We start from the raw sequence: 26,334 nt of genomic DNA, 5'->3' as shown, positions 1-26,334 counted from the left end.
CTGAAGTATTACCCCGACATTCAACTCCTCTCCCTACATTCCTCCCGCTCTCTCCATCCACTGCTCTCCTCCACCATTTGATGTGTTCAAAAAAGAGACAGCGCACTCATTTTTACAGCAGGAGCTGAGGAAAAAAAATATAAAAACATCTCCCCTGCTGCTCTTATTGATTTGGTAGATCTGCTCAGTTCGCGTCCTCTCTCCCTTTCTCCCGCATTGCCTCTTGCCTCAGCTCTGTCCAGTCATTCTGGATCCCCACTTTTCCATTTCCACCCACACCGCTCTATCCTACATCTCAAACCGGCTCTTCACCTCCTCTCTAGCTCTTACTTTCATTCCCCTGAACAACTGAACAGTCTGGGAAACATATGGCGGCCAGTAACAGCTTGGAGAATATGAGTGCGTGTGTGCCTGTAAAAAAAGATGGGGTGTTAATGCCGATATGTGAAATACAACCCATTACTGGTTATTTTTTTTCTTCCTCAATGCAATAAAGCAGCTGTTACGGAAACATTCAATGCTTACAGATTCATTTGTCTGAAGCGCAGAAGCATTCGTGTGATGTCACAACCTCATGTTTCTCCCGTCTCTAATGCATCTTTTAATTCTGTCATTATAATATTCACAAACGCGCTCAAAACTGCTTCTATAGAATCGCAAACATCATACCATATTGATCTATAATTAAACGTTAAAATCAATCAGAGTTTCCACCAGCTGTGGGAGTCAAACTCACACGTCTCCCATGCAAATCAACTCATTTCATCAGTTTCGGCGAATCAAGCGTCATTTTCCCGCTTGGTTGTGCCGCAATCAGCCTCATTCTGCCATGTTTCGACTTTTGAGAAGAACCTTCTGTGAACCTTCTTATGTTTCACTTGTTTTAAGAAACTCTAGAAGTTGAATATGACACTAAAGATACAAAGATTTTCCAGTTATATAAACTACGCTACACACAGAGACTGGATATTCATTTGTCATTGGCTGCAGAAAAATTATTAGGTTCATATAATCAATGTCTCTCCATCTTTTTGCCGACGGTCTATTTCTCACTGTTTCGTCATGAGATCTAGTTGCAAGGCTACTGCGAGGAAGCAGCTGGTCTCACTTTCAGTACCCCTGCGCTCCAAAATGTGCTCTTCATCTGTAAATGTCCCTAAAATGTCTGACCTTGACTATACCGACTTGTATCTGTGCAAAATGTGTTTCAAATTGTGCTATTTTTCCCCCATTGTTGACCAATTTACATTCCCATTCTTACATTAGATTTTTTTTCGCAAGTACTCAAGTAATAATTAAACGCAAGGGCTCAAATATGAAACCTCTTTCCCAACAAATCATTCCATTCAAAATACAAAAAAAATCAGTTCAAAGAAATAGCTAACCTAGCTAACATAAGCTAACATTTGAGCACTCACATGTTATAAAGTCATCCGCGATGCAGAAGCAACAGCAAAACCACAGAAAAGATCAAAATCACACAGTGTCGCAGGGAGGACATCTTTCTGTAGGCAGATGCGGAAGTAACCATCAGTCTGGTTCCCTCAACAAAAAGCCTATGGGATTTTTCCACAGGATTTTGGATTATTGCAGAAAAAAAAGGCTCATGGAAAAGAAACGTTATGACGCCTTTTGTTAAGCAAGATATTCTTCACATATGAATACGATTTTTAGGATTTTTGAAACCTAAATGCAATCGCCAGAAGTACTAAAAGCTAATGTTAGGCTCTAAATGAACTCCACCACGAACGCACGACTTGACATCGCTATCACTATGAGGCTGTAAAGCCGTGTTCGATGCGGTTTAGGGTGATGAAATTCCAATGTCTCCTTTAGTTAGCAACTGGCTAAAGAAAGATGCATAAAAGCTTCCAAATTCACAAGCGGGGTATTTACTGACGAATTTAATGTTGCAAAACAAAACGTGAAAGTCACTTCAGCTTGTTTTAACCACAGACCTTATTTCAAGCATCTCACCAAAAAACCATTCATCATTTTTTTTAAGGCACAAAATGTGATAATGGTCTGTTTTTTAAATTAATATATCAGTAAAAACAAGCCTTTCAGCTGTCACTTTTTTCACTGCAGTGCTAATAGAGGTTGCAGTCCTGCACCAACGTCCTTGTTCGCTCCTGCTCTGTTATTCTCATCCATGTGATGCAAATCCTGCAGTGCTGTCTTCTATTAATCGCTTTTCTTTTTTTTTCTTTAGTCATCATCAGGTTTGACCTTCAGTAATTTCCCATCTTGCTTGCTGATATGACCTCCGTCATTTTTTTGTAGTCTTCATGTTCAATACTACGACTCTCTTTTCAAATTGCTCTTACTCCTCCTACAGTATCTTTTTGAAGAGTGCGGTTTGTGTGTGTCATACTGTACTACAAGTAAAGGAATAGCTAGACAGTCAGTCAGTCTTCAGAGGGCAAGGCTACAGGTCAAAGACGGGTAAGACAGGCTAGATGAAAAATAGAGCAGTAAAGGAAACAAACATGGCCTTTGAGGGTGAATGATTTCCCAGGATTCAGTCAGTTGACAAGGTAGAAGGTGTGTGAGGGATTTCCTTGAATGCAAACACAATTTTTCACTCCCTTTCTCTTCTTTCATGTTTTTCTCTCCTCTTCCTCTCACGATGCAGACTCCACAGAGGGTTCGTAGGCGCAAGTTAAATGCCTTGTTTCAAAGAGATAACCTCTCTTCAGCAGAGGAGAGAGTTTGTAAGATCCCGTCTCATTCAGCCTTCCCCTGGGGGGACACAAATTCTTTCTCTCCTCTCTCTCTCACCTTCTGGATGGATTGCGATGATGGCTCACACTGCCTGCACCGAGAGCTTTGTCTGACAGATAAAAAAAAGGATGCTGACACTTGACAGGTTGTGACACTGTGTTTACCAAACCCCAGCAGTAGGGGAGGTAGACCTAACAACATTTCCCAGAGTTGCCTGCAGTCTGTCTGTGCACACAAACAAAGCCCAGAGAGAGTGTGAGAACAAAAATGCCTGAAATGATACATAAAGAGTGTGTGAGAGGAAGGTTGTTGTATTTACGTAGCTCCGGCAGGTGTAAATAAATAAAACACTGCAATTTTCATCATTAATCTCCTCTATGGATCCTGCAGTAGTGACATTTAATGTCAAGAGTAAAACGAAAAACAGTTAAGATGAGAATTACTGCCCATTTCAATGCCTTATCTGGGTGTGTTTGAGTAGCTCATGATCTACTCCATGTTAGTAAAGAGCTCAGACTTAAATGCTAAATCAAGGTGACAGTCAATAAAAGTGACATTGTATTTCAGCTAAATTCGAGAGGGCGGTGCACACTGAAAGGGGACTTGAAGGCTGAGATCTAAATAGACAGGAGCTCTTAAACACTCAGCATGGCTTTGTCAGCGTCACCTTTTTGGAAGTTCTTAAAAGCATTTAGCAAAACTAATTCAAACTCTCACGTGTATTTGAATGCACAAAAACGTGCCTGTTACACAGTTATATAATGCACAAGGCAGACACAGAAATGACAGCTGAAAGCAACAAAGCCAAAAAAAAATCTGACCTTAAGATGACTGTTTACAGACAACATGGCCTGCGTGAAGTCTTAAGCTGCAATGGCTAATATTTCAGGCTGATCCAGGCCAGTGGATATCTGGGCCATGACATGCTGGTAGATACCAAAATCTTGTCCTATAGCCTACAGATTCTGGATACATATTCAGATATCTGTTTAAAGATTATAATGGTTAAAATGCAGACAGAAATTTAAAACATAAAAAAATGATTATAAACATTATCAACAGAAAGTGAAAAAGTTTTGACATTTTGTCAAAGATGCCTATGTATTGAGTTTGCAGAGGCATCTACCAGAATGACCGATATCTCCAACACTTAGAAACTTACACCAAAACAATCTAGACTAAAAAATAGCCCTTCAGGTAACAGAAAAAAAATATGCATTTTTAATTTTGGGGTGAACTGCCCCTTTAAAGAAAGAAGCTGTCAGGCAGCTGGTTGAGGGGACAGGGGTGAAATAAACAGCATAAATAAAATGTATGATGGACAGAAAGTGTTTAAAGTGACAAACTTTTCACATTTAATCCTTTGCCCTCGTTGAAGGACTGCTGTGAAATAACATGTAAGTGCTCATTACTAAGAGGCTATTTGGTATTTTTGGTGTCAAGAGTGGTCTGAGGGATTTATGAGGGTCAACTCTGCTAATCAAGACGGGTCAAAGTAGCGCAGAAAAAAATGCAGCAGTGCTAATTCACTTTGTACTCATTTTCGACTGTCCACTTGCCTTAGGCAATCAAATTTTAGCCTCGCTCCTTCTCCTGTAGATATTTCTACATAATTTCCTTTTTTTTATTCATCCAAATGACTGCTCTAAGTTACACGCATGTATAATTACTCATCTGTCGAGTAATTTTTGCTCCAACATTATCTGAGATGTACCACTTTTGCTACAGTGTTAAAAGCCAAAGGTCGAAGCCTGCTGGCACTGATTCCATCAACCTGACGACCGGCGGATTAAACAGCTCCGACTGATTACAACGACACTCCATGTAACCTTGTTAACTCAGCACAAAGAGTTGATTTCATGCTGGCCAGGGCTAAAAAATGGACTCCCACTGTAGCTCAAGGGTATGAACAAACCTGGGTTGATTACTATCTGAGACCAGTCAAATTCATTTTGCAGGGTTGAGAGAACGGGGTATTCTCTTAAGACTGCAGTCATCTCTATAACCATCGGTGTCTGACACTGGCTTACAATAGTACTAAATGGCAGAGCTATGAGTGAAGGAGCGGAGGGCGGTGAAATTGACCCATTGATCTCTGCAGTATTATTTCCTCATATGATATAATGTTGACACTTCCCTAATGCAGCCCGGCCTGCAAAAAGCCCATCTGATAGTTTTGTACCTGGCTGTATTTTCATGTGACAAAACCATCGTCTCATTTTCCTCCACAGCTGGAGGGATTCATTACTCTCTCGTTTGATATATAGACCACCCACCGCATCCCCGTCTCTTATATATGTGCTTGAAACACAGCAATATTGCTGTCAGGGTAAATACCTTCAAGCCGCGGACCTTTATTCAATTTCTGGCCTGATACCAGCTACTCGACTCCGGCAGCTGTTTTAAATGTTTCCTGCCAAAGTGAATTAATGTCGAATATTTCAGGATATTGAAAATACTCTTATTTTGGCCGGCCTAAAAGAATTGCAAATGACAGAGGGGTGAGGCAGGCAGATATCTCTGTGCACTCAAAGAAAAAATAGACAAGTAGACCTCAAACAAGGAGCAGTGTGTAAGATTTAGGGGATATAGAGGCGTCTACCAGCTGAAACTTCTCCCTGTTAAAATTCCTTCAGTTTTCAATTTTCGGAAGGTTTTTACAAAGAGCGAATTTGTCCACAGAGGTCTCTTAGAAACAGGCCAGGAGATTAAAATTGGTAAAAATACTAGATAAAGCAGTTTTACGTGAAAATTAAGTGCTTCTCCTCTGCTGTTGGGCATGTTGGAGACAGTTCACTGGCCTAGCATCTGCTAATGTGTGCTCACCTATTTTCTGATCCAGATGTTCAGGTTTTTACCATGAGCCTCTTCTCCAAATCAAATGGACCTGGTGATTTAAACAGATAAAGACACTTAATGAAGCAGTTTCAAATTCTAAATCATTTTTTTACTAACCCCTTTTGGCTCATCAGGGGCTAGGCAGCTAGAACAGCACCTGTTAATTTGTGCTGACATTTTATCTTTGGTATCTTAAAATCCAGATGTTCAAGAGGTTTTTATTGTGAGCTCAATTGTCCCCAGAGGTCTCCTCATCTCCAAAAAACAGACCCAGTGATTTAAACCACTGAAAACACCGAATAAAGCAGTTTCATGTTACAAATCAGTGTTTCTCTGAAGCTGTTTGGCTTGTTTGAGACGGGCCACTAGCCCAGTACCTACTGATGTGTGCTCCGTTTTTTGTGATCCAGATGTTGCAGGGAGCAGAATTATCCGCAGAGGTCTCATCCTCTCCAAAACAAAGGACCAGGTGATAATAACCAATAAAAACACAAAATAAAGCCATTTCAAATAAAAATTAGATGTTTCTCCTAAACAGTTTGGCTCATTGCAGACAGGTCATTAGCCCAGTACTTGCTGTGCTGTGTGCTCACCTTTATTTCTCTGATAACTTAAGAGCCAGATGTTCAGGAGGTTTTACATTTTCGTCTTTTTCCAAGGCTGTTTGGCATGTTGCAGATGGGTCGCTAGAGCAGCACCTGCTAATGTGGGCTCGCCTTTTTTTCTGATAACTTAACTCAAGTTAAAAATCAGTGTTTTTCCAACACTGCTCATTGCAGAGGGGCTGCAAAGTACGATGGCCAATGGGAAAACATTAATGGTCCTACCTATAGCCAGTGTCTGGTTTGTCCATTTTGGGCCACTGTAGAAACATAATGGGTTCCTTGGAAGAGGACCCTTTTCTTATCTAGACATAAATGGTTCATTCTAAGAAATCAAAAACCCAAAAATTATTAGATTCAGGTAATGAGACTTCAGAAGACACACTTATTATGTTATATTCCATTTCTGCCAATATATCTTTCTAAAATCCTACACAGTGGACCTTTTATACCTAATTATGTATTATTATTATTATGTTTTTATTTGTACTCTTGTATTTTATTTGTATTTTTTTATCCTTTTTAATATGTAAAGGGTCTTTGAGTTCCCTGAAAAGCGCTCTATGAATAAAATATATTAGTATTATTATTTAAGAAGAAATGTCCCCATTGAGGTATAACAAAAATTTACTTCTTTCTGCTCTTTGGATGCAGCAAGACAGTCCTAGCAGAAAAGCCATGCTGAAATCATTCTTTAGTTTATTCATTTAATTAAGGGATTAAGAACAGCAGGAGAAAGTTAAGGAGCAAATATGGAAACATGATCTGCTTATAACTGCCTGAACAGATTTGAATGCACCTTGAAGCCACCGGGGCCACACTTCCATAAGGTAGCCAGCAAGAACAGTTACAGCGAGTTTTCAACAAGCTGCATCTGGAGAATTTATTTGCAGACATGAATGCAACTATTTTTTTTTAAAGTCCTTGAAAACTTCAAATCATATAAACTTTTTTTTTTATCCTGGTCAGCTTCTTATTTCCTTTGATAGATGTTTTTATTTCATTTATTTATTTTTGTCTGTTTAGTGTTTTGAAGTGGGCAGTTGGAAAATGGGGATTTCACCATGCACCAATCAGAGTTTATCTACATTTTAATCAAAATATTATGACAGCTGTGGCCTTTTTTTGCCTACAGCAATCAGACTGTACAATACAGAAGTCAATAAAACAAAAGACAGATAGCTTGAGTTTTGGGGGTTCTTTGGCTGTATGATGCCATGGTATTGTATTTTCAAAATGTATCCATGTCCTGGGGCAGTTTGCTTTCAAGATAGAAAGCTTTTTGCGGCTGTTATCTCCGTTTCCATTGAAATACAATGAGCCTGACTAACTACTGGAAAACAATCACTCACGTCGATAGAATCCTATATAAAAGGAAACCTACTTTACTACTCCAGCAAGTAGATCGATCCATAGCAACAACGTAGCAACGTTTTCTGCTTCCTGTTGAGTCCGCTGGCTAACTTGTATCCCAAACTAAATAAATACACCACATACAAACACACAAGTGGTTAGCTTGCTCAGTCTTGGTACGACTAAGATATTTGCTGACAGAAAAATCATTTTCCATGTACATATTTAGCTATTACATCCGCAAACTTTACCTGTTTGTTTAAGCTAGTAGCTCCGTGTCGCGGCACAGCTGATGGAGGATGCCAAACATTTCCAACAACTCCGGAGCGAGGTAACGTCCAAAAGTCAAAATTAATGAAAAAAAGATAGATGTATCATCATTTCCAATATTCTTGACAGGTTGTTATCTGACGAAATAGGCTATTGTGCCTCACTGTGCTTCCTGGTGGCGTTTCACCGTTCAAAAACAACGTTTCAATCACTTAGCCTACACTTCCCATCATGCCTAGATCAGGATGGAGGTTTTTTACTCTGCTGTTTTATGTTTGTTTGTTTGTTTGTTTTTTTATTTTCATTTTCACTTTCATTTTTATTTTCATATATATATATATTTGCATATTGCGTTTTTGAATATACAAAAATACATTTTGTCTGCTTGTAAATGCTGACTTTTTCGTTTTCCCTGTTATGTTATGTTTACATGTTTCGAAATGAAAAATATTAATTCATTCATTCATATAATGATTTACGCAAATATCACTTTTTGTCAGTGTGTATAATGTGTCTGTTCAGAACATGGTGTTTTGCTTTGTTTTTTTTCTTTTTGGTTTTTAATCATTTTTGTGTTACTTTTAGTTTAAACCTTTAGCGTGTTGGCTGTTACTTTTTACCTGCTCAGCTGTATTTGCTGATTTTTATGCTGTGAGATAAATTTTAAACAGTTATGTTGTTCTAGCTCACATATATATTGTGGTAACATTATTAGGCCTATGTCAAGTGCAATTATTAAACACAGCAGAATAGTACTCCAAATAACAAGGGAGGACTGCTGTCATGCAAATTTGAACCTTATCCAAATATACTGTGGACCAATTAGGTTGCTTGGTTGATTTTTTAAATGTATGCATTGTTATGAAAGTGTTTGATATATGGTGTGTTTGAGCAAAAATGTATAGGCACACACACTCTCTATCTCACTCTATTTATTATGTAAATTTCACATGTAGATAGTTTTACTTATGATATTGTACATTCTCCATTTATTCAGATGTTAACTGTGAGTACAAATGTAAATCAACTCAAACTCATATTGTCAGACCTTTGTCCATCCCAAACAGCCATCAAAGAACTCATGACGACAAAGGCTGACTGTTGCATTGCTTCATGTTGCTCGCGTCTCCACCAAAAAGTTGCACTTGAATACAACAAAGCTACAGCTAACAAAAAGCTGAAAAGGCAGGCAGAAACAAAGAAAACAAAATGCAAAACTGAACGAGAGACTTATTAGGAGAGTGAGAACGGGTGAGCAGGAGGTGAGGTGACTCCAGTGCTGATGATAAACAGGCGAAACTAATCAGAGCGTGGCAACAATTAAAACTGGCTGAAAAACACACAAGAGCAGGAAGTGAAGTGATCTGAAATGAGAGGAGAGTAACAAAGTAAAGCAGGAAACACTACAATGAATTAATCAAACAAAGAAAAAACTCAGAAGCAAGGCAGATCATACAGTTTCCATTTAACTTTTCTTACTTCCTTGAACATCATAGACCAATTAAATGGATGGTAATTATCATTTTGTCATCACAGTGTACACTTTTTACTCACCAGAGAGGACAGTATGAACTCTGGCATGATGATAACCCTGTTCCATTTCTGATATGGTGTTTTTTTAAAAAAAAAACATTTTTATTGTCTCCACATTAAAGTGAATTGTTGCAGTATTATTTGCCACTTCTGTTTTTACTGCATGTAGCTCAGATTTAGCCCCTTTTACACTGTCTGTGCAAGAGGGGAATATCGCGCCCTTATGGCTCCTCACTGTTCTGTATAAAAGGTATGATTGGGGAATGTGTGCTGGCAATGGAGGAAGTAAAAGCTCTGAATGGAGGTCTGTTTAAAGGGGGCAGCTGGCAGGACATGTTTTGATGGTGTGCTCTGTATGTGACCCCCGTGGGAGATTTCAAATGCAAAAGCGGTGTTAAGAAGAGACTTCGTAGCGGCCCTGTAGCGCAATCTCTGTTTAAAAAGTACTTTTGACAGCTTCAAATTCCTCAGTATGCACAGTCTTTAGCTCTGACTTAAGAAGTATAGCGATGTTTTATTTTGATGACGTCAGGATTTTAACTCTTAGGTCCAACATCTCCATCTGATTATCAGGTTGGGGCGAGTCACTGCTGCTATCGGTAAATGAAATACTTGAGCTAGCAGTTTTGGGCCCAGCAGTAATGGCTCCTCCAGTGAATTTGTATTTTCAGAAATTGGCCATTGGAGCAGCAATACAAAAACAAAATCCACTTAACAATGCTAATGGGATTCTTCAAAATGCACATAAAAATATGTTCATGAAAACCCGGCTACAGATTGAAAGAAAAAAGGTTTCAGCGCCTTTAATGTCAGTCACAGTGATTAAATTAAGGTTATTGCTGTCTCCTTAGTAATTCAATAAAATATAATGTTCAGATCTCAGAGTGAGTGAGTGAAAAAAGTTGATCATTACCTAATCACCATCTGAACCATGCACTCCCTCCCACTGCTCATTACAGGAATGCTTTTCTTTGGGGCAGGTTTATTTTTTAGTGCACATACTAAAGAAAACTGGCAGCTCTGGGGACCCGCAGTCAGCACCACTTCATTAGTTTCAGTTTGAACACACAGTGTAAAAAATCACACTTCTAAAACTTTGACAAACAAGATAAATTAGAGACTTTGATTCCCCCTCCTCCTCTTATTTGCCCTGCAGCTAAAGAAAAATATTATTTTGCCTGGTTGCAATTATAAAAAGTTAAAATGCTTTTGGTGACAGCACAGTAGGTGAAAGCAGTTGGTTGCTCCCTATGGAGCCGTGCCTGATGACCAGAAATCCCTTCATTAAAATGCTTTAACCCTTTGAAACCTGAGCAAATTGGTTTGGATTTTTGACTTTTTTAAAAAATCATGTTTGAAATAAAGACATCAATCAGTCAATTTCTTTCAAAAACATTGCGGAGAGGCAATGATCAGATTAATAAGACATGGCCCAAAATGAGCAAAAAAACCCCAAGAAAATTACCCTAAAATAGCAAAGAAAAAAAGGGAAAAAAGGTTAAAAAACAAATGAAAAACCCCAAACATTTTTTCCCTGTAACATAATTTTGAGTACATAATTATAATAACTATGAATTAGCATTTTTTCTATTCTTTTAAAACTCACCCACTCTTTAATAATAGTAATAGTGCAATTTTTGGGACATTTCTTGTCAAGTTGCACACTGCTTTTCTCCTATGTTTTTAAAAGAAATCAAACCAATTTGCTCAGGTTTCAAAAGGTTAAGCAGCTTGTGAAAGGCAGCCGAAGAAAACTGATGCTGATCTATGTTTCAAAGGGTTAAGATGATAACAATACAGAAAGTGCATTTGAGGGCAAGCAAAAATACATGCTGGAGGTTTGGGTCACGGGGCTGCAATTATCTAGCAATGATGAGAAAATGCTGTAATTATAATGCAAATGTTTTTGAGTGCAGTCACTGTGAGATGGAGCACAAATCTTTCTAAAAACCCATTCATTAAAAAGAAAAGTAAAACTCAGTGAAATGTTCACAGGGTCGACTTTGAAAAATCTTTTCTTTAACAAAGCGTCAAAGACGTCTATTAAAATGATTGCAAAGACTTAAATGTTTAACTTCTATAAAGAAAGAATTCACCAAACTCATTCTGATGTCATTACATTTTTTATTTGAAGGTGGGACAGAAACAAAAACCTGTGTTTCATAACCGTGCTGACAGCTTCACTGTGTGTGTAAACACACATTCCTCATCATCATTAGCTCTACGGTGGCGGTATCACCGTGGTGCTCGTATATAGTATTTGTGCATGAGCGCACACACACGAACACAAAGCGCGGGGCAGCTGTGGGGCTAATTTGTTTAGAAGGAATTAATTAGACATTATTAGGGGGAAAACAATGGAGCAGAGGCAGGGTGTTTAACGGTGGGACGTCAAAGAGGCAAACCTGTCACGGAACAATAGGCTAATATCCACCCACTGCTTCCCGGCTACTGCTCAATTACTTTATCACACAATAAGAGACACACACACACACACACACACACACACACACAAACAAATAAACACAAATAAATGCAAGCAGGAAGTGCATTTTCTGATCAACATTCATTCATGATGGTGCGACAGTATTCATGTGTTTCTAATTGAGCAGATGTTTCCGTATTAAAGGTATCCGCTCTTGTACCTTCAAGGCAGATGCCGCAGCTGCTGTTGACGTGTCTTCAGTTGATGAACCCAATTACAGAACAAAACGCTGAGGTCTCATATCACTTCTATTCTCGTCTACTTTCCTCAGATCTCAATCCAAACCAACTCCTCTCTCAACACTCTGCTTCCCAAAATCTGCTTCATCACCGCAGTCTGTGGCCGCGCTCCAAACTGCTCCCCCTCTATCCTCACACCTTGTCCCTCCTCCCCCTCAAAGCCACTTTCTGAGAACGGCCAATGCAGAGTTGAAGGTGATCTGGGCCTGGTGGGTCCCCCGGTAAGCCAGCAGCAGGGAGCCCGCCTCAGGCCCGTGGCCCGCCGCCAGCAGCTCGGCGGCTGCCTTCTCCACGTCCCAGCCTCCCTCCTGCTGGTGGGACAGCATGTGAGAGCTGAGCAGGGGGTACAGGGCCGAGGAGACGCAGCCCACCAGGAGACCTGCATCCAGGAGCAAAGAGAGGAGCTCGGCGTCGCAGGAGGAGGCTGTCTCCTGAGAGGGGAAAAAGAGAAGGGGGGAAGTGTAAACACATGTGTTAATGAAGTCAGGAGAAACTAACTTTCTGTTTTAAGTGTGATTGCGTTTCTTTTTTTTTATCCATGTGAATACATGCCAAGAGTAACAGCCAGGATTTTGGCAAGGATGCAATCAGTCTCTGCCAGGTAAGCAGCTATCATTCAGCAGACCTTCTCTAAACACCCACTGGCTGATAAAACACTTAAAGTGGCTGCCTGATTTGGAGATTTACCAGCCGCAGCGTTCTGCATAAACAATGTGTTGTAGCTTCCTGCTGCAGCAGCAGAATCCAGACTGAGTGCGATTACAACGTTACACGCTTCAAGAAACCTGATGAGGTCAGAGCGTTGGGTCAAATCCTGTGTTGACCCAGCGGTGCACCACAATTCCCATGGTGTGTCGCTACAAACACACACAAACACACAAACTGTTCTTTCAAAGATGAAGAGTCAAACAGGCATTGAACTGTTTGCCGTGATCATTTGACTGGTACAAAAGATTGTTGTTAGTTGTTGTGGTGACAACACGTCAATGGGGCTTTCTGAGTTTGAATTTTTATACATATTTATTAAACAGAAAAATACAACAGTACACCGTTTCTCTCTTTCAATAAACTAAGACCAACCTAAGCTTGATTGACTGTTATCCTATTGGAAAACACACCAACAGAAACAAACTAAAACTCACAAAACGTCTCAGTTCATTTTGTTAGTCATCTAGTAGGTTAGTCCACTTTTCCATGGGCAGACTATGAGACAATTGGACCCATCATCTCTCCTACTTATGACTGAGAAACTGGAAACATACTTGCAGCCTTTAGCCTGTAGTGGTTTTTGTAGTGTTTTTTGTTGTTTTTTTTAATTGTAGTCATTTTGTGTCTTCTTTAGTTGTTTTCAGGGTCTTTGTTTTGCCCCTTTAAAAGTTGTTTAGTATCTCTCTGAGGTAACTGTGTTTTGCTTTTTTATGTAATTTTGTGTCAATTTTTAGTTGTTTGGTTTCTCTTTGTAGTCACTTTGTATCTCTTTTTGATTGTTTTGCCTCTTTTGTATCATCATTTTGTATCTTTTTGTGGTAATTCTGTGCTTTGCTTCTGTAGGTCAATTTGTTTTGCCTCTTTTTGTTATTATTTTGTGTCTATTTGGGGTAGTTTTATGTCTCTCTAGTTATATATGTATCTTTTTGAGGTAATTTTGTATCTTTTGTTGTTGTTTTATGTGTCATCATATTCGTTTCGTGTCTTTTTTTAAGTTATTGTTTGTCTCTTTGAGGTAAATCCTAAAATAAACCCTTTATTCACTAAATCGGATGAAAACATTTTTGCAGATCTACATGCTGTTCATTCTGTCTTTCAGCTGTCCACTGAGCAGCATCTCTAACTTGTTTTTCAGAGGCAGATACAGTAACGTTACATCTTGCTCTCAGTCTCAGCTCCCCCTCTTTTCTCTCGCCTTCCCTCCATTCATTCCATTAAAACGCCTGCCATTTACACACAAGAGCTCCCAGTTTCGTAGAAAAAAAATAGAATAAATAAAAAAAGGGGAGAACCCCGGCGGGTCAGGTCAGGTCGTCTTGCTGTGCTGACATGCATGGGAATGTCTGTTCTACTCTAATTCCATTTCTATGCCCTCTCCTTTTCTCCTGCGGTTTCCTTTGCAGCTTTCATAGAAACATTCTCAGTTACAAAAACACTTCTGAACACATGTTCACACAGCCACAAACAAACCTTTACGTAATGTTTTAATCCCATCTTCCGCCTCTTTACATCAATGAATTACATGCAAATTCAAACAGCTAAATGCCGCCGGGGCTGTCGTGAGTGCTTCACAGGCCAGGGAGAAGCGACGCTGAGTGCTGGGGGTGGAAAGACCCTCTCTCGGTGACTCAACCCATCCCTGCATCCTCTCACCTGTTTGCTGTCTCTATTATTAAGTTTGCACTTGCAAAACTCTACACGCATATGTGCGCGCGCACACACACACACACACACACACACACACACACACACACACACACACACACACACAGACAAGAGTGAGTCTCTGTCAGGGTATTTCTGGCGCTGAGGCAGATCAATTATAAATGTGGAGCTCATGTCTACTCTTCTGTAGTGGAGAAGGGGAAGCAGAGACGGATGGATTTCTCTCCCTCACCTCTGAAATCTCTCATCTCTGTGCTGGCCTCGCTCCATTTTTCTCCCCTTGAAGGACAATTCATGCTTAGAAACATAAAACTGTTTAAAAAAATGATCACTTCAACCTTGATGATGGATAATAGTGAACCTGAACGTCTCACACGAGAGTTTTAAGCCATTCAACTGTTGTCATTGACAATGACACCGTCTCCTTGTGGAGTTACTGATCATGTTTTTGCACATTAAATAACTTTTACTGTAGTAATGCAAGCTGATCTAAAAGAGATGTCCCAAGATTGATCGTTTCTGAAAGTATTCTGGACGTGGATGCATTTACTGTCTAAATACAATAAAAGTTCATGGTTTCTTGGGCACCAACAGAACACAGAGGGCTGACATGTGACAGTTATAGCGATACAGTATGTCATGCATGAGTAATAATTTAATTTCTGCCTTCCATTGACAGACAGGAACCGGATGAATCATGACAAGCTGTGGGAGGGAGGACGACCAGACAGAAAAGAGAGACTGAGACAATTTTGAATCTTGAGATAAAGGTGGATGAGGAGGTCAGTCGGCTATAATGTGAATTAAGGGAAAGAATAGACGAGAGCTAGAGGGGGGAGTTCAGAGTGTGGAAGATGTGTGATGCAGAAAGATGGAGGGAGAGAGTTGTAAAGGAGAAAGGCAGTCGTGCACTGAAAGCATCAGATGCATTCATTTTTTAAGTGCACCAACTGTTTCCAAAGGGCCGAATACACACTCGAACCAAGGAGAGGCACTTCAAAATAACTAAAACTTTGAAAAAAAAAAAAATATTTTGGAGCCTCAGCACAGGCCCAGAGCAAATGCTTTGCATGGGATTTCTGCAGTGAACACTGACCTATTTTTAAGCTCAATATCTTACAAAGATGATGTCAAACTTTGTGAATAAAGAAGCCAAGGATGATTAGTTTATTTTATCTTGGGTCTTATTTTTCAAATTTTTGGCCGCTTTGCCTGTTGGTTATAATAATATTCTATTCGTGGCAAGAAACACAACACTTAGATGATGAGATGGGTTGTAAAACAAAGACAAGAAGTGATCAACTAGATAACTGAAGCACATTGTTTAGAGGTTAAACCAAAAGAGTAAAAAAATTGTAAAAATCCATTGCTGCACAGGAAAAATATATGTATGTAAGTATGGTAAGTCAAATATGGGTCTTTACACAACAGTTTGGGCAATAATTCATCTTGAAAATGGTGCTCAAATTATTAAACCGCAAAATGATCATGAAAAGCAAATTAATCATCAACTATTTTGAACATTGATGCATTGTGGCATCTAGCACTGAGGATGCAAAACTTCTCCAATATGCCAAGCATGTAGGAGAATTACAGTTACAGGGGCGAAAACATTAAAAAGCAAATGGCCCTATCTAGAACAATCGTGGTTTGTCTGTTCTGGGTTCCTGTAGAGCAGCACAGCGAACTCTTTAATGTAACAAAATCACAACGATTCTTATTTTCAGGTGATTAAAAACCAATGAAAACATAGTTATGATTATTATATTCCTTTTTAAGCTTGATAACATTAGCTAATTAGCAGTAATAATGAAGTACAGTGTAGGAACATTTTTGGTTTGAAGGTATTAAAACAAATTTGACCTTACTGGGTGCACCATGGCTCTGAGCTCCGTGGCAGGCTCAAAGGCGATTGGTCTATTTTTCTGCAAGTGAATCTGGCAGAAAAACACACCAAAATACTCTACTATGAACGATATGACTGATATATTGGACATGATATAAATGATCTGATCAAGACAGATGATAAATAATGGATCCAGTGTTTCCATGGTGCTTGTCACTTGTGTCTAAAAAGAAAGGGAGAGAGAGGAGCAGACACACACAGACAGATGTACACACAGGGATGCCCTCAGACACACAAGCAAGCAGGGACAGAGCTCTATGTGTGATTATAAAGGAGCAGTGAAGGAAAATCGGTGCTGACTAGAATGACTAGCCTGTGTCCACACATTTTTTTTTCTCAGTGTCCTTGTCTTTTTCACTTGTTCCCGATGAGAAAAGAGCAAATGTCTCCGCATGCAGAAGCACAGTGGAAAATTTCAGCATCTTTTTTCAGGGCTCTTCTTTTACTGGACACGCTTTTTTTATGAAGTGCTCCCCAGCACCCTGACACAGCTTCTCTGCTAAAGAAAAATGCTATGTGGAAACACGCCCCTACACTTCATCCCGAGGGAGACATGAATGTCTGGAACAAATTTTAATGCAATCCTTTCAATAATTTTTGAGATATTTCAGTCTGAACCAAAGAGGCGGACCGACAGACTGACACTACCCTTACTGCAGCCTCGGTGCTAGCATGGCGACAAAGAAGACCAAACTGTACTAATTTTTAAGTGGTCTTTGATGCCCTTTGAAGTTATTATTATGATTAAACATCGTACAAATGCATTTGACTTGATTTGACCTGAAGGAGTGTTAATCACTGAGATCACTGCCTGCAGTGTTTGGCCGTAATGAGGACTCATACCTACAGAATATAACAGCTCTATATCGCACATACTGTACATGTTACCACTGAACAGAAAGCTCACACATTTAATCACATCCAGTGAGTTTTGGCTACATGAGGTGTGTACAGATGAGGCAAAAATTCAGTTTTGTGCTAAGACCAGTTTTGGAATAAGAATATATACATGCTGTAAACAGACATAAGTTACTTACAAATATACACAAATTCTCCCTCTCCTGCATTTCCTGGTCCATTATAGAGAAAAGAAAAGCACAGAACATCAGTTGAGCACAGGCCTGGTCCTCCTTGCACACTGACACAAACACACACACACACACACACAAACACACACACACACACACACACACACACACACACACACACACACACAGAGTGATACAAATGCACACACACACACCTCCCAGGCTATTACAGTTTGACTGTGTCAAGAGAGACAGCAGATTTGAGTCTCAGAGTCAGCTGGATTGACAGTCGGGCTGAAAATAGATGTGAAGGAGCAGCAGAGATGTGGAGGGATGGAGGAGAATCTTGATATCAGAGCGCAGCTGATAACTTTATGTCCTTTTTACAGCATGAACAGCTCTGTCACATTTCAGGCACTGCAGTTCGTCCAGCGTTCATGCCTACAGTACTGTAACTATGCATGAGATTGCAGACAGCTGAATGTAATGACGTTTAAATAATCACTGCCTATACATACTGTCTTCAATTTCTGTTCTTCTTGTCCTTTCTTTGTATTCTTCCGTGAAGTTGATATTACAGCCATTCCTCTGCAGCTACTGTACTGAGAAATTTGGTTACTCCAGCGCAATGCTCAGGGCTAAACATTAACTTTTACTTCATCTAATAGTTGAGCAATTAAGAAATTATGTCATAATGTGACATTAAAGAATGTTTAAAAGATCTGAACCAGTTTCTGACCCAATTTATGAGCCACAACTCATTTTAGAGTCGCACCGAAATTTCAGCTTTGTTGGGCTTTGTTTGCTCTGCAGTAGTGGGAAACTAGTACAAATCATGGCCCGATCAACTGCCCCCTGAGAAGCCGTCTGACAATGAGATGATTTCTGACATGTCAGAAATGTTGGTCGACTGTTGTAAGGATCTCACTAAACTGAAGTGGAGCCATGAGTCGATTTCTCAAGGACAATGACATTTTTCTCACTAAATCAATCGTAAATTGTATATCCTGCTAATCGTTGGTACTGCTTCTGTGTGTGTGTGTGTGTGTGTGTGAGTGAGTGTGTGTGTGTGTGAGGCAGAAACAGAGAGAAAGAGAGAATCAAAATTTGGACTTTTAAGCTCTCTTTGGGACTTCTGTCTCTAAATTATTGTAAGCTGTTACTCCAATAGCAAAAAAACCCCAAAAAAAACAAACAAAAAACTTCTACCTGCCTGCAGCTCTGGAGCAGTCAAACAAATCTTTCTTTACAAACGTAAATAGCCAAAATGGTCCACAGGGAGCTATGGACCATTTTATTGTCACATTCACAGAAACAGTGTGAGCACTCGAATTCTGGCTCAACAGTCGGACCGTACAGTGTAAGCAAAGACATCATGAGGTTTGGCTTTACATCCCAGATTATTTATTTGTACAGTAGGAATTGGAATTAAACAATATCTCTAAAAAAAAGCTTCAAATTGCACGGTGTATGCCCGAACAAAATTCTTTGTCCGTTGAATCAATATGCATATTTGTTTGCAATGTTGACAAGTTGCTTTGCTGTTTCTCTAAAACACATGCCAGCGCGTAGGCAAGTAAAAACACACAACGAGCATGAGTTCTGGATCTGACAGTAACAGTAATATTTAATTACAATTAATGCTAGAAATATTCAAAATACTGTAAAATCTGCTTTTTGCTATCACTATTTGTGTGAAAAAGTAGTTGCCACTGGCAGCAAAAACACCAGTCTCCATCATTTTACTCCACTGACCACGCTGCTGGTTTACCGCTGCCTCAATCAGCTGTTGCGGAAGGTAAAATATTTATATTTAAATAAAACGCTTAAAGTGATACAGATTTTTTTTAGATGGTTAAAATATGTTTTGCTGCGATCTCATCCACAGCAGTACATTACTTAGCTTCTATGCCGGTGTTGTGGGACTGTACTTTGTTGTTGTGGGCTGGGGTGTGACTTATTTATTTTTAAATAAATACAAAATACTACCTTCTAAAGTTGTATGTCCCTCATTTAAGCCAAAATTACAAACACCTTTTCAGTGCTTACATTTAAAAAAAATGCCTGGCCCATTTGCAGCATCCCGTTTCCTCTCATAAATAACAAACAGTCCCCATCCCTAACCACAGAGGGAAGCTGGTGCTATGACTAGGAGCGTGCGCAGAACACGTAGTCCAGGTACAGTCCAACTAAGGTGTTTCAGTGAAGCAATAGCTAGACTCAAATTATCTGGGTGTGTTGGACTGATTGCAAGAAATTCGATTTAGTCCGATTTCAGTCCGACTACAGTTTATATGTATTTAAAATTCCCGTTCTAGTCAGACTAACACAATAATTCATGCAAATCATGTACATCTGCTGATTGATTAATTTGGTTGTTATTATATGGTTTTGCTTCTGTTGGCACGTCATGAAAAAACATGATATTTGCTGCCGAACTAAGAGTCAAAACATTCAGCTGTCACGAACACACCAACATTACCAACACCAGCTGTCGACCACAGCTAACAGCCCAGTCTACTGAACCTCTGACAAACCTGCACATCCATCCAAACTGCCTCCTCCCTCCTGTGAGGTTTCCCTCTTCATCGTTTCCTTTCATTCCCCCGGCGGTTTGTCTGTGGCCTCGCCTTTACAAACAGCTCATCGCAAACACAATCTGACTGAGGAGGGAATACATCCGTCATGCCTTCCTTTGTTTCTCAAAGGTCAACAGTTTGGAGAACATGGAAACCTGTCCTGCGGTGTATGTATTTTTGCTCGTGTGTGTGTGTGTGTCAGGTTAAAAGCCCCTTCAAATCTTCTCTAAGGGTTCAACCAACACTTGACTTCTTCAGCGAGGCAAAAACAAGAGGGATCTTCTGTCTCGTGTGTGTTTGCTCGTGCTCGTAGCTGGCGTGCGCTGTGAGTGAATGAACAAACACTCAGCGTGACAGGAGAACTGACACATCAAACTGGAGCCATAAGATGTCCAACCCCCTTCTCGCTCTTGTTATTACCTTCTCATTTCTTGCTGTCTCGCCCTGTGAGAGACAGCCAAGGTTGTCTCTCCCGCTTGTCTTCAATGGCCGCTAAATGTTGCCTGATTGCTCTGGTCAATTTTTAACACCCTTGTTTTCTATTCTTGCTCAGCACGTCTCTCATTTCCTGTATATGTCTTTCTCCGCCCTCTCTCTCTCCCTCAGCTAAACCCGGCTGCGATCCTAATTGGAATTACCGTACACGTACAATGCCTAATACATAATGCATGGCCAAGCCTTCTTTTATCATTTAAATCATAAAGCTTCTTTGGAATGCCAGACAACACACAACTATCTCCTTTCCTCCTTTTCTCTCATCCTTTTCTCTCCTTCCTCAGGCCTTGCTTACCATCCCTCCATCCTAGCTGTCCCCGGGCTTTAGTGGTGCGCCAAACTGAGCGTGCACAAACACACACACACACACACACACACACACACACACACACACACACACACACACACACACACACACACACACACACACACACACACACACACACACACAACTCCAAACAGTCCTTGCTTACAGCGCCACATGATTGAAAGTGACAGAAGAAGGGCCTGTGAAGCCAAAAAAATAAAAATTAAAGTGGGCTGTGACGCACATGAGCAAACACAAACACACAAACGCACAGTGAGCAAATCAGGGATCAACATGCTGAGTTGCGAGCAAACACAGCGAGATTAACAGGTCCAATATGGCACAAAAGCTGTAAACAAGCCCACTTAGACAAGCAATTAGACACATAATCACTCAATCACACACTCATGCACACGCACGCCTCTTGTCTTCACTTCACTGGGCAGACGGACAAGGTGTATGATTCTTTGGAGAGGCAACAGGGAGTCTGTTGGCTTTCTCCATACGCAATAACAAGAGTGTAGTAAATGAGATATACTAATAAAGAGCTTTGAGGATGATGTTTATTTGCATAGAAGATCTATACAACCGTCAGTTTCGAGGTGGGAACCCAAGGTTCTTGAGTTATGGCCAAAAAACTTGTTTTATGAGGTCAGACCTTGACTTTGACCACCAAATTCTAATGAGCTCACCCTTGAATCCGAGTGAATGATTTGTGTCAAATTTGAAGGATTTCCCTTTAGGTTTTCTTGAGATCTTGCTTTTACAAGAATGAGACTAATGCAAGGTGTCTGTGACACTTTGACAACCAAAATATTATCAGCTCATCCTTAAGTCTAATTGAATGTTTTTGCCAAATTTGAAGAAATCCTCTCAAGTTGTTCCTGAGATATCGTGTTCACAGGAAGGAGACTGATGATGTCACAGTGACCTGCACCTTTGACTTTTGACCACCAAAATAAAATCAGATCATTCTTGAGTCAAAGTGATCATTTGCGCCAAATTTGACAAAAATCCCTCAAGACCTTTTGAGGAATCGCGTTCACAAGAATGGGCCGTATGTACGGACAACCTGAAAACATAATGCCTCTGGCCTCATCGCCAGCGCAGAAATCTAAAAAGTTAAAAAAAACAACCGATGGTGCTTCAACCGATTCATGCACACAGTGTTGGATTATTTAGCAAGCCACAGCTGATTGAATTTGCTACATTAGTCATTGAAAATTGGGAAAAATTGGCTGCTGTAGCTCAAAATAAGAAGCTTGCTTTTGTTGACCTCCTTCTGAAATCAGGGAGCCATTGTATGAAAAAAAAGAGAGAATTTCAGGAGGTACATCTTCAATTGTTATCATAGTAAACAGCATCTGTGCCACGTGGGAGCTGAAAGCCTGACAGGCATAGCAACAGTAACATGGGGGGGTGGGGCTTAACGGCTTTATAGTCGATTAATTAAAGTTAAATCTGATGGAGGAAGAGAAAGAGGGAGTGAAGGCAAAGACAAAACAAAGGTGAGAAGACAGCATTTTTTTTGGCAAACTTTTGGTGTGGACTGCAGCTGTTTGTGTGTGTGTGTGTGTGTGTGTGTGTGTGTGTGTGTGTGTGTGTGTGTGTGTGTGTGTGCGCGCGCACATGCAGCTGAATCTATGTATGCTGCTCGTTGCACTGACAGCTCATTCATATTGGCAGGACAGCACTTATCAGCCCCTTATCTCTGTCTTCCATTAGTCAGGCTGGTGTTAACCCCTGGCTCCCTGCTCCACAGCTCCCCTCTGCTCCTCCATGGTTCATACATCTTCACTAGGAGGAGCAGAACGAAAAAGGAAGGAGAGGAAAGGATTGAGGGGAGGAAGTGGGAAAAGAAAGAGGCCACGTGTTTCTGCTCCCAGTGAAAAGAGCTCTCTCCACTATTTCTTTGTCTTCCTTTCATGTAGTATTCTCTACTCCCACTCCTTTCTTTCTTTCCTCCCTCCTCCTGTACTCCATGCCCACTGTGGCCTCCTCCGCAACACAGTGAATGTGGAAAAAATAAACACATATTACACTCACACCAAAGCCAAATAAATTACTTTTTCTCATTTACTCCTTGTGTCAAGTGGTTTTCTATAACACCATTTTAATTAAAAACTAATCTTCAGAATTAATCTTTTTTTTTTTTTGGTGATCCAGGGCCATCTCTTTTATGAAATAGAAAAAAAAGTGTTGATACTGGAGAAAACAATGTGCACAGTAATCTATGACATCAGATACAGTGCAGAGTGCCAGGAAACACACACCGGCTGGGGAAGTGCTTGAAGATAAGGACTGTCGATCACTCAGAGTGGCATGATATTTTCACGTTATTTAATCAAGAGCGCTGTGCTTTGCAGTTTGTAGTTGATAAATATATGATGCATTGTAGCCTAAACCAACCTCAGGCTTGTAAATGTAGACATGAAACCACAGGTAAATAAATTAAATAGCGACATTAAACCATTCATATGTTTTTCTGTATTTTAAACAATTTACTAGTAACAACAGTCGATTAACAGTGAACAGCGAAGTGAATCAAGCTGAACTAAAATCAATTATTTATCTTGGTGAGATCCGCTGATCATCTAATGGCAGGCTGCTGACAAGTCCAGGCTATGTATTGGTCTGAAAAAAGGCCTCACAGTGTTTTACTATTATTTCAAATTTGGTCAAAGTCATGCAAAATAGGTGAGCACAACAAATGGTTAAAAGAATAGCAGTGGACTATTCGGTCCAGTCAAAGGGTCAGTTCACCCAGTGATTTTTCAGTCCTATAGGGAGGATGTTTTTCAGTAGGCCAACCCAGAAACTAATGACATCCTGGTCCCCTTACCGAAAAAAGCCTATGGGATTTTTCCATTGGATGTTGGATCATTGCAGAAAACAAGCTCTGTGGTGATCAAACCTGTATAATAATTACACATTGTGTTCACTGAGATAATCTTCACAAATGAACACCACTTTTTAGGATTTTTGAAGCCTAAATGCAATCACCAGAAGTAAAAAGCTATTTCTAGGCTATAAATGAGCTACACTACAGTCGCATCACCACTGCTATGAGGCCGTAAAGCCGTGTTCGGCCCAGTTTGGCACGATGAAGTCTCAGTTCACAGTGGGGTATTTATTGACGTATTTTATGTCGTAGAACAAATAGTGAAAGTCTTTGAAGCTTTTGTTAACCACAGACCTTCTCAAGGTTACTCATTCAAACAACCCATTGACTTTAAGGAGAGGTAACCAGAGGTGCTGAAATGCAGATTTCCAGCTTTATTTCAGTTTGACTTTGGTCATGATCGTGAAAAATGTGAAACCAAAACAAAGGTTTAAAAGCAAAGCAGTGGACTATTCAATCATGTCAAAGGGTCGGTTCAAGCAAGGTAGAGGGCAGGCACATCCAAAAGACTTTTACAAGTGCTGGATCAAAATATCAAACCAAGGCAAGAATCTTAATTGTCTCAGCCTGAGAGTTTGTCATCTCTCAATCAAGCAGAACAAAATCACTTGAGAGATGAATGTGCTTGTGTCTTTATATTGCTCGCTCTGTGATGATGATTTGAAAATGCCTGACAAAGATCTCTGTGAGATCGAAAAGTTGCACAATTAAAATTAAGCTTTAAGCCTTTATTCAAAAAAAAGCTTTGAATAAAGGGTCAGTTCACCCAAATTACTTCTCAGTCCAACAGAGTGCCCTGGGGATGATGTTTTTCTGAAGGCAGACGTGAAAGTTGGCATTGATCTTGCCCTCCCTTCCTCGCCAAAAAAGATTTTCTACATTTTCCTAAGATACATAAAAGCTTCAAATTTTGCAAGTGGGGAATTAAATAACTTACATGATGTCATAGAATAAAATCTGACAGTCTCTTAAGCTTGTGTTAACCACAGACATTACTTCAGGGAACCGGAGGTGCTGAAATGCTAACTCATTTCGAGGTTTTCATACTTGTTCCTGGGGCACCCTATACAGTGTTTAACATATTTGGATACTATAGGGGTTGCAATGATCTTATATGCCACATTTGGTATCCCCACCAATACATTATTAAGCCAACTGGTTATCAGTCATATGGCAAGGTGCTACTGTGGCCAAATACATGCAAACAAACAATGCTGGTATATTAAATTGTACGTTTACTATATTTATATTGTTTGCCTTGTGACTGTCGCACTGATTGATAAAATAGTTGTTAATCGAGACTTTCCAGGCTTGTAAAGTCCTCGATCGTATTATAAAACTCTGTGCAGTGTTTTGTCATCTAATAAGACTTCAAAGTAACTGAATTTGTCACTCAAAATAGACTTCCTGGATCATGTTTCATGTCTAAGAAAATACAATAACCAGACATGATTGTTCCTGATTCAGTATGATCTCACTCTCTCAGCAGGGCTGTTTGTGTATGAACGCCCACTTTTTTTTTTTTTTGGTGAGACTTTAACTTACAAAACAATGACTGAGTTTCAAAGAGTTTGGTCTACAGACTTTAAATTTAGAGGAAAGAGAGCATTGGTACTAGACCGTTGGGGGGTGTGAGTGGGGTTGGGTACTAGAGGCAGAGAGCAGAACACTCCAGTTTTTAAACCCATAGACTCTCCTTTCACTTTGCCAGTAGCTGAAATTTTGGGTTTATTTTTTAAAATTGAAATAATGTTTTTGTCATTAAAGAGAGAGTAAAGTAGTCAAAACGTTGTATTCAAGAAACCTCTTAAAAGAACTATAATTTGTAAAGATCCATAACATTCATTGATCATGTGTAATGCATCAAATTGTGAATATAAATTTTGTGTTTCATCAATTTTGTATCACTGCTTAATCTTGGAACTTAGATCAATTATGCAATCTTTGCTTTTATCTTTTTCTTTTTTATGTATGACTATTGCTGTCTAGAGGAGGTAAGCCAGTTTTGGCTTCTAACCTTTCCTGTGAAATGTTCAAACTTCTTAATCTTACTGCATCTCTATACACATTTATGTGCAATTAAATAAACTTAACTGAACAACAAAAAAAAGGTTTTGTGGGTACAAGTACCAGTGAACAGTTTCTATATAGTTGAACTGCTTTGGGGAAACAGAAGGCTGAAAGGAGCACACCTAAATACTAATTTTTCAGTCATTAAATCTGATAATGGGACTTTATGCCTTTGCGCCCGCGACAGCAGTGACCAGAGGCATTTTGTATTCAGGTTCTCCGTACGTAGATACATACAGTATGTCCCACTCTTGTGAATGCGATATCTCAAGAACGCCTTGAGAGAGTTTCTTTAAATTTAGTATCAAAGTCCACTTGGACTGAAGGATGAACTGTTTAGATTTTGGTGGTCATAGGTCAAAGGTCAAGGTCACTGTGATCCTCATCCCTCTCATTCTTATGAATGCGATATCTCAAGAACACCTTGAGGGAATTTCTTCAAATTCACGCACTTAGAACACTCACTTACAATTTGTTCAAAGGTCAAGGTCACTGTGACCTTGCATCTGTTTCAATTTTGTGAATGCAATATCAATAAAATCGTCTAGGTAGAATTTCCGTAAATTTTACACAAACATCTATTTGGACTCAAGAATGATCTGATTAGAATCTGATGGTCAAAGGCCAAAG

General features: G+C 39.8%; 1 protein-coding gene and 1 long non-coding RNA gene across 4 annotated transcripts in view; both read right to left on the bottom strand.

The window, feature by feature from the left end:
* The window catches only part of LOC148186825 (uncharacterized), a 61,436-nt gene extending 53,305 nt beyond the window's left edge, over positions 1–8,131 (bottom strand). For 2 of the 3 annotated variants that reach the window (XR_015779057.1, XR_015779058.1), the window contains exons 1-2: positions 7,769–8,123; positions 5,551–5,611 (exon numbers count right to left, since the gene is read on the bottom strand). This is a non-coding gene — a long non-coding RNA (uncharacterized LOC148186825). Of the gene's footprint in view, positions 1–5,550; positions 5,612–7,768 lie in introns of all 3 variants that reach the window. The other variant, XR_015779056.1, reaches the window with a different exon arrangement.
* A 3,293-nt stretch (positions 8,132–11,424) lies between these two features.
* The window catches only part of nbas (NBAS subunit of NRZ tethering complex), a 221,937-nt gene continuing 207,027 nt past the window's right edge, over positions 11,425–26,334 (bottom strand). Inside the window, exon 53 of the mRNA XM_042503247.2 lies at positions 11,425–12,475. Within this exon, the coding sequence (XP_042359181.2) occupies positions 12,200–12,475 (276 nt within the window). The 3' untranslated portion in view covers positions 11,425–12,199. The remainder of the gene's footprint in view (positions 12,476–26,334) is intronic.

Source organism: Plectropomus leopardus, chromosome 16, assembly GCF_026936395.1.
Source record: "Plectropomus leopardus strain MGB_pleo_1.0 chromosome 16, ASM2693639v1, whole genome shotgun sequence".
NCBI classification, from domain to species: Eukaryota; Metazoa; Chordata; class Actinopteri; order Perciformes; family Serranidae; genus Plectropomus; species Plectropomus leopardus.
Note: the sequence above shows the minus strand (reverse complement) of the source record. Positions and strands in the feature narration are given on the sequence as shown.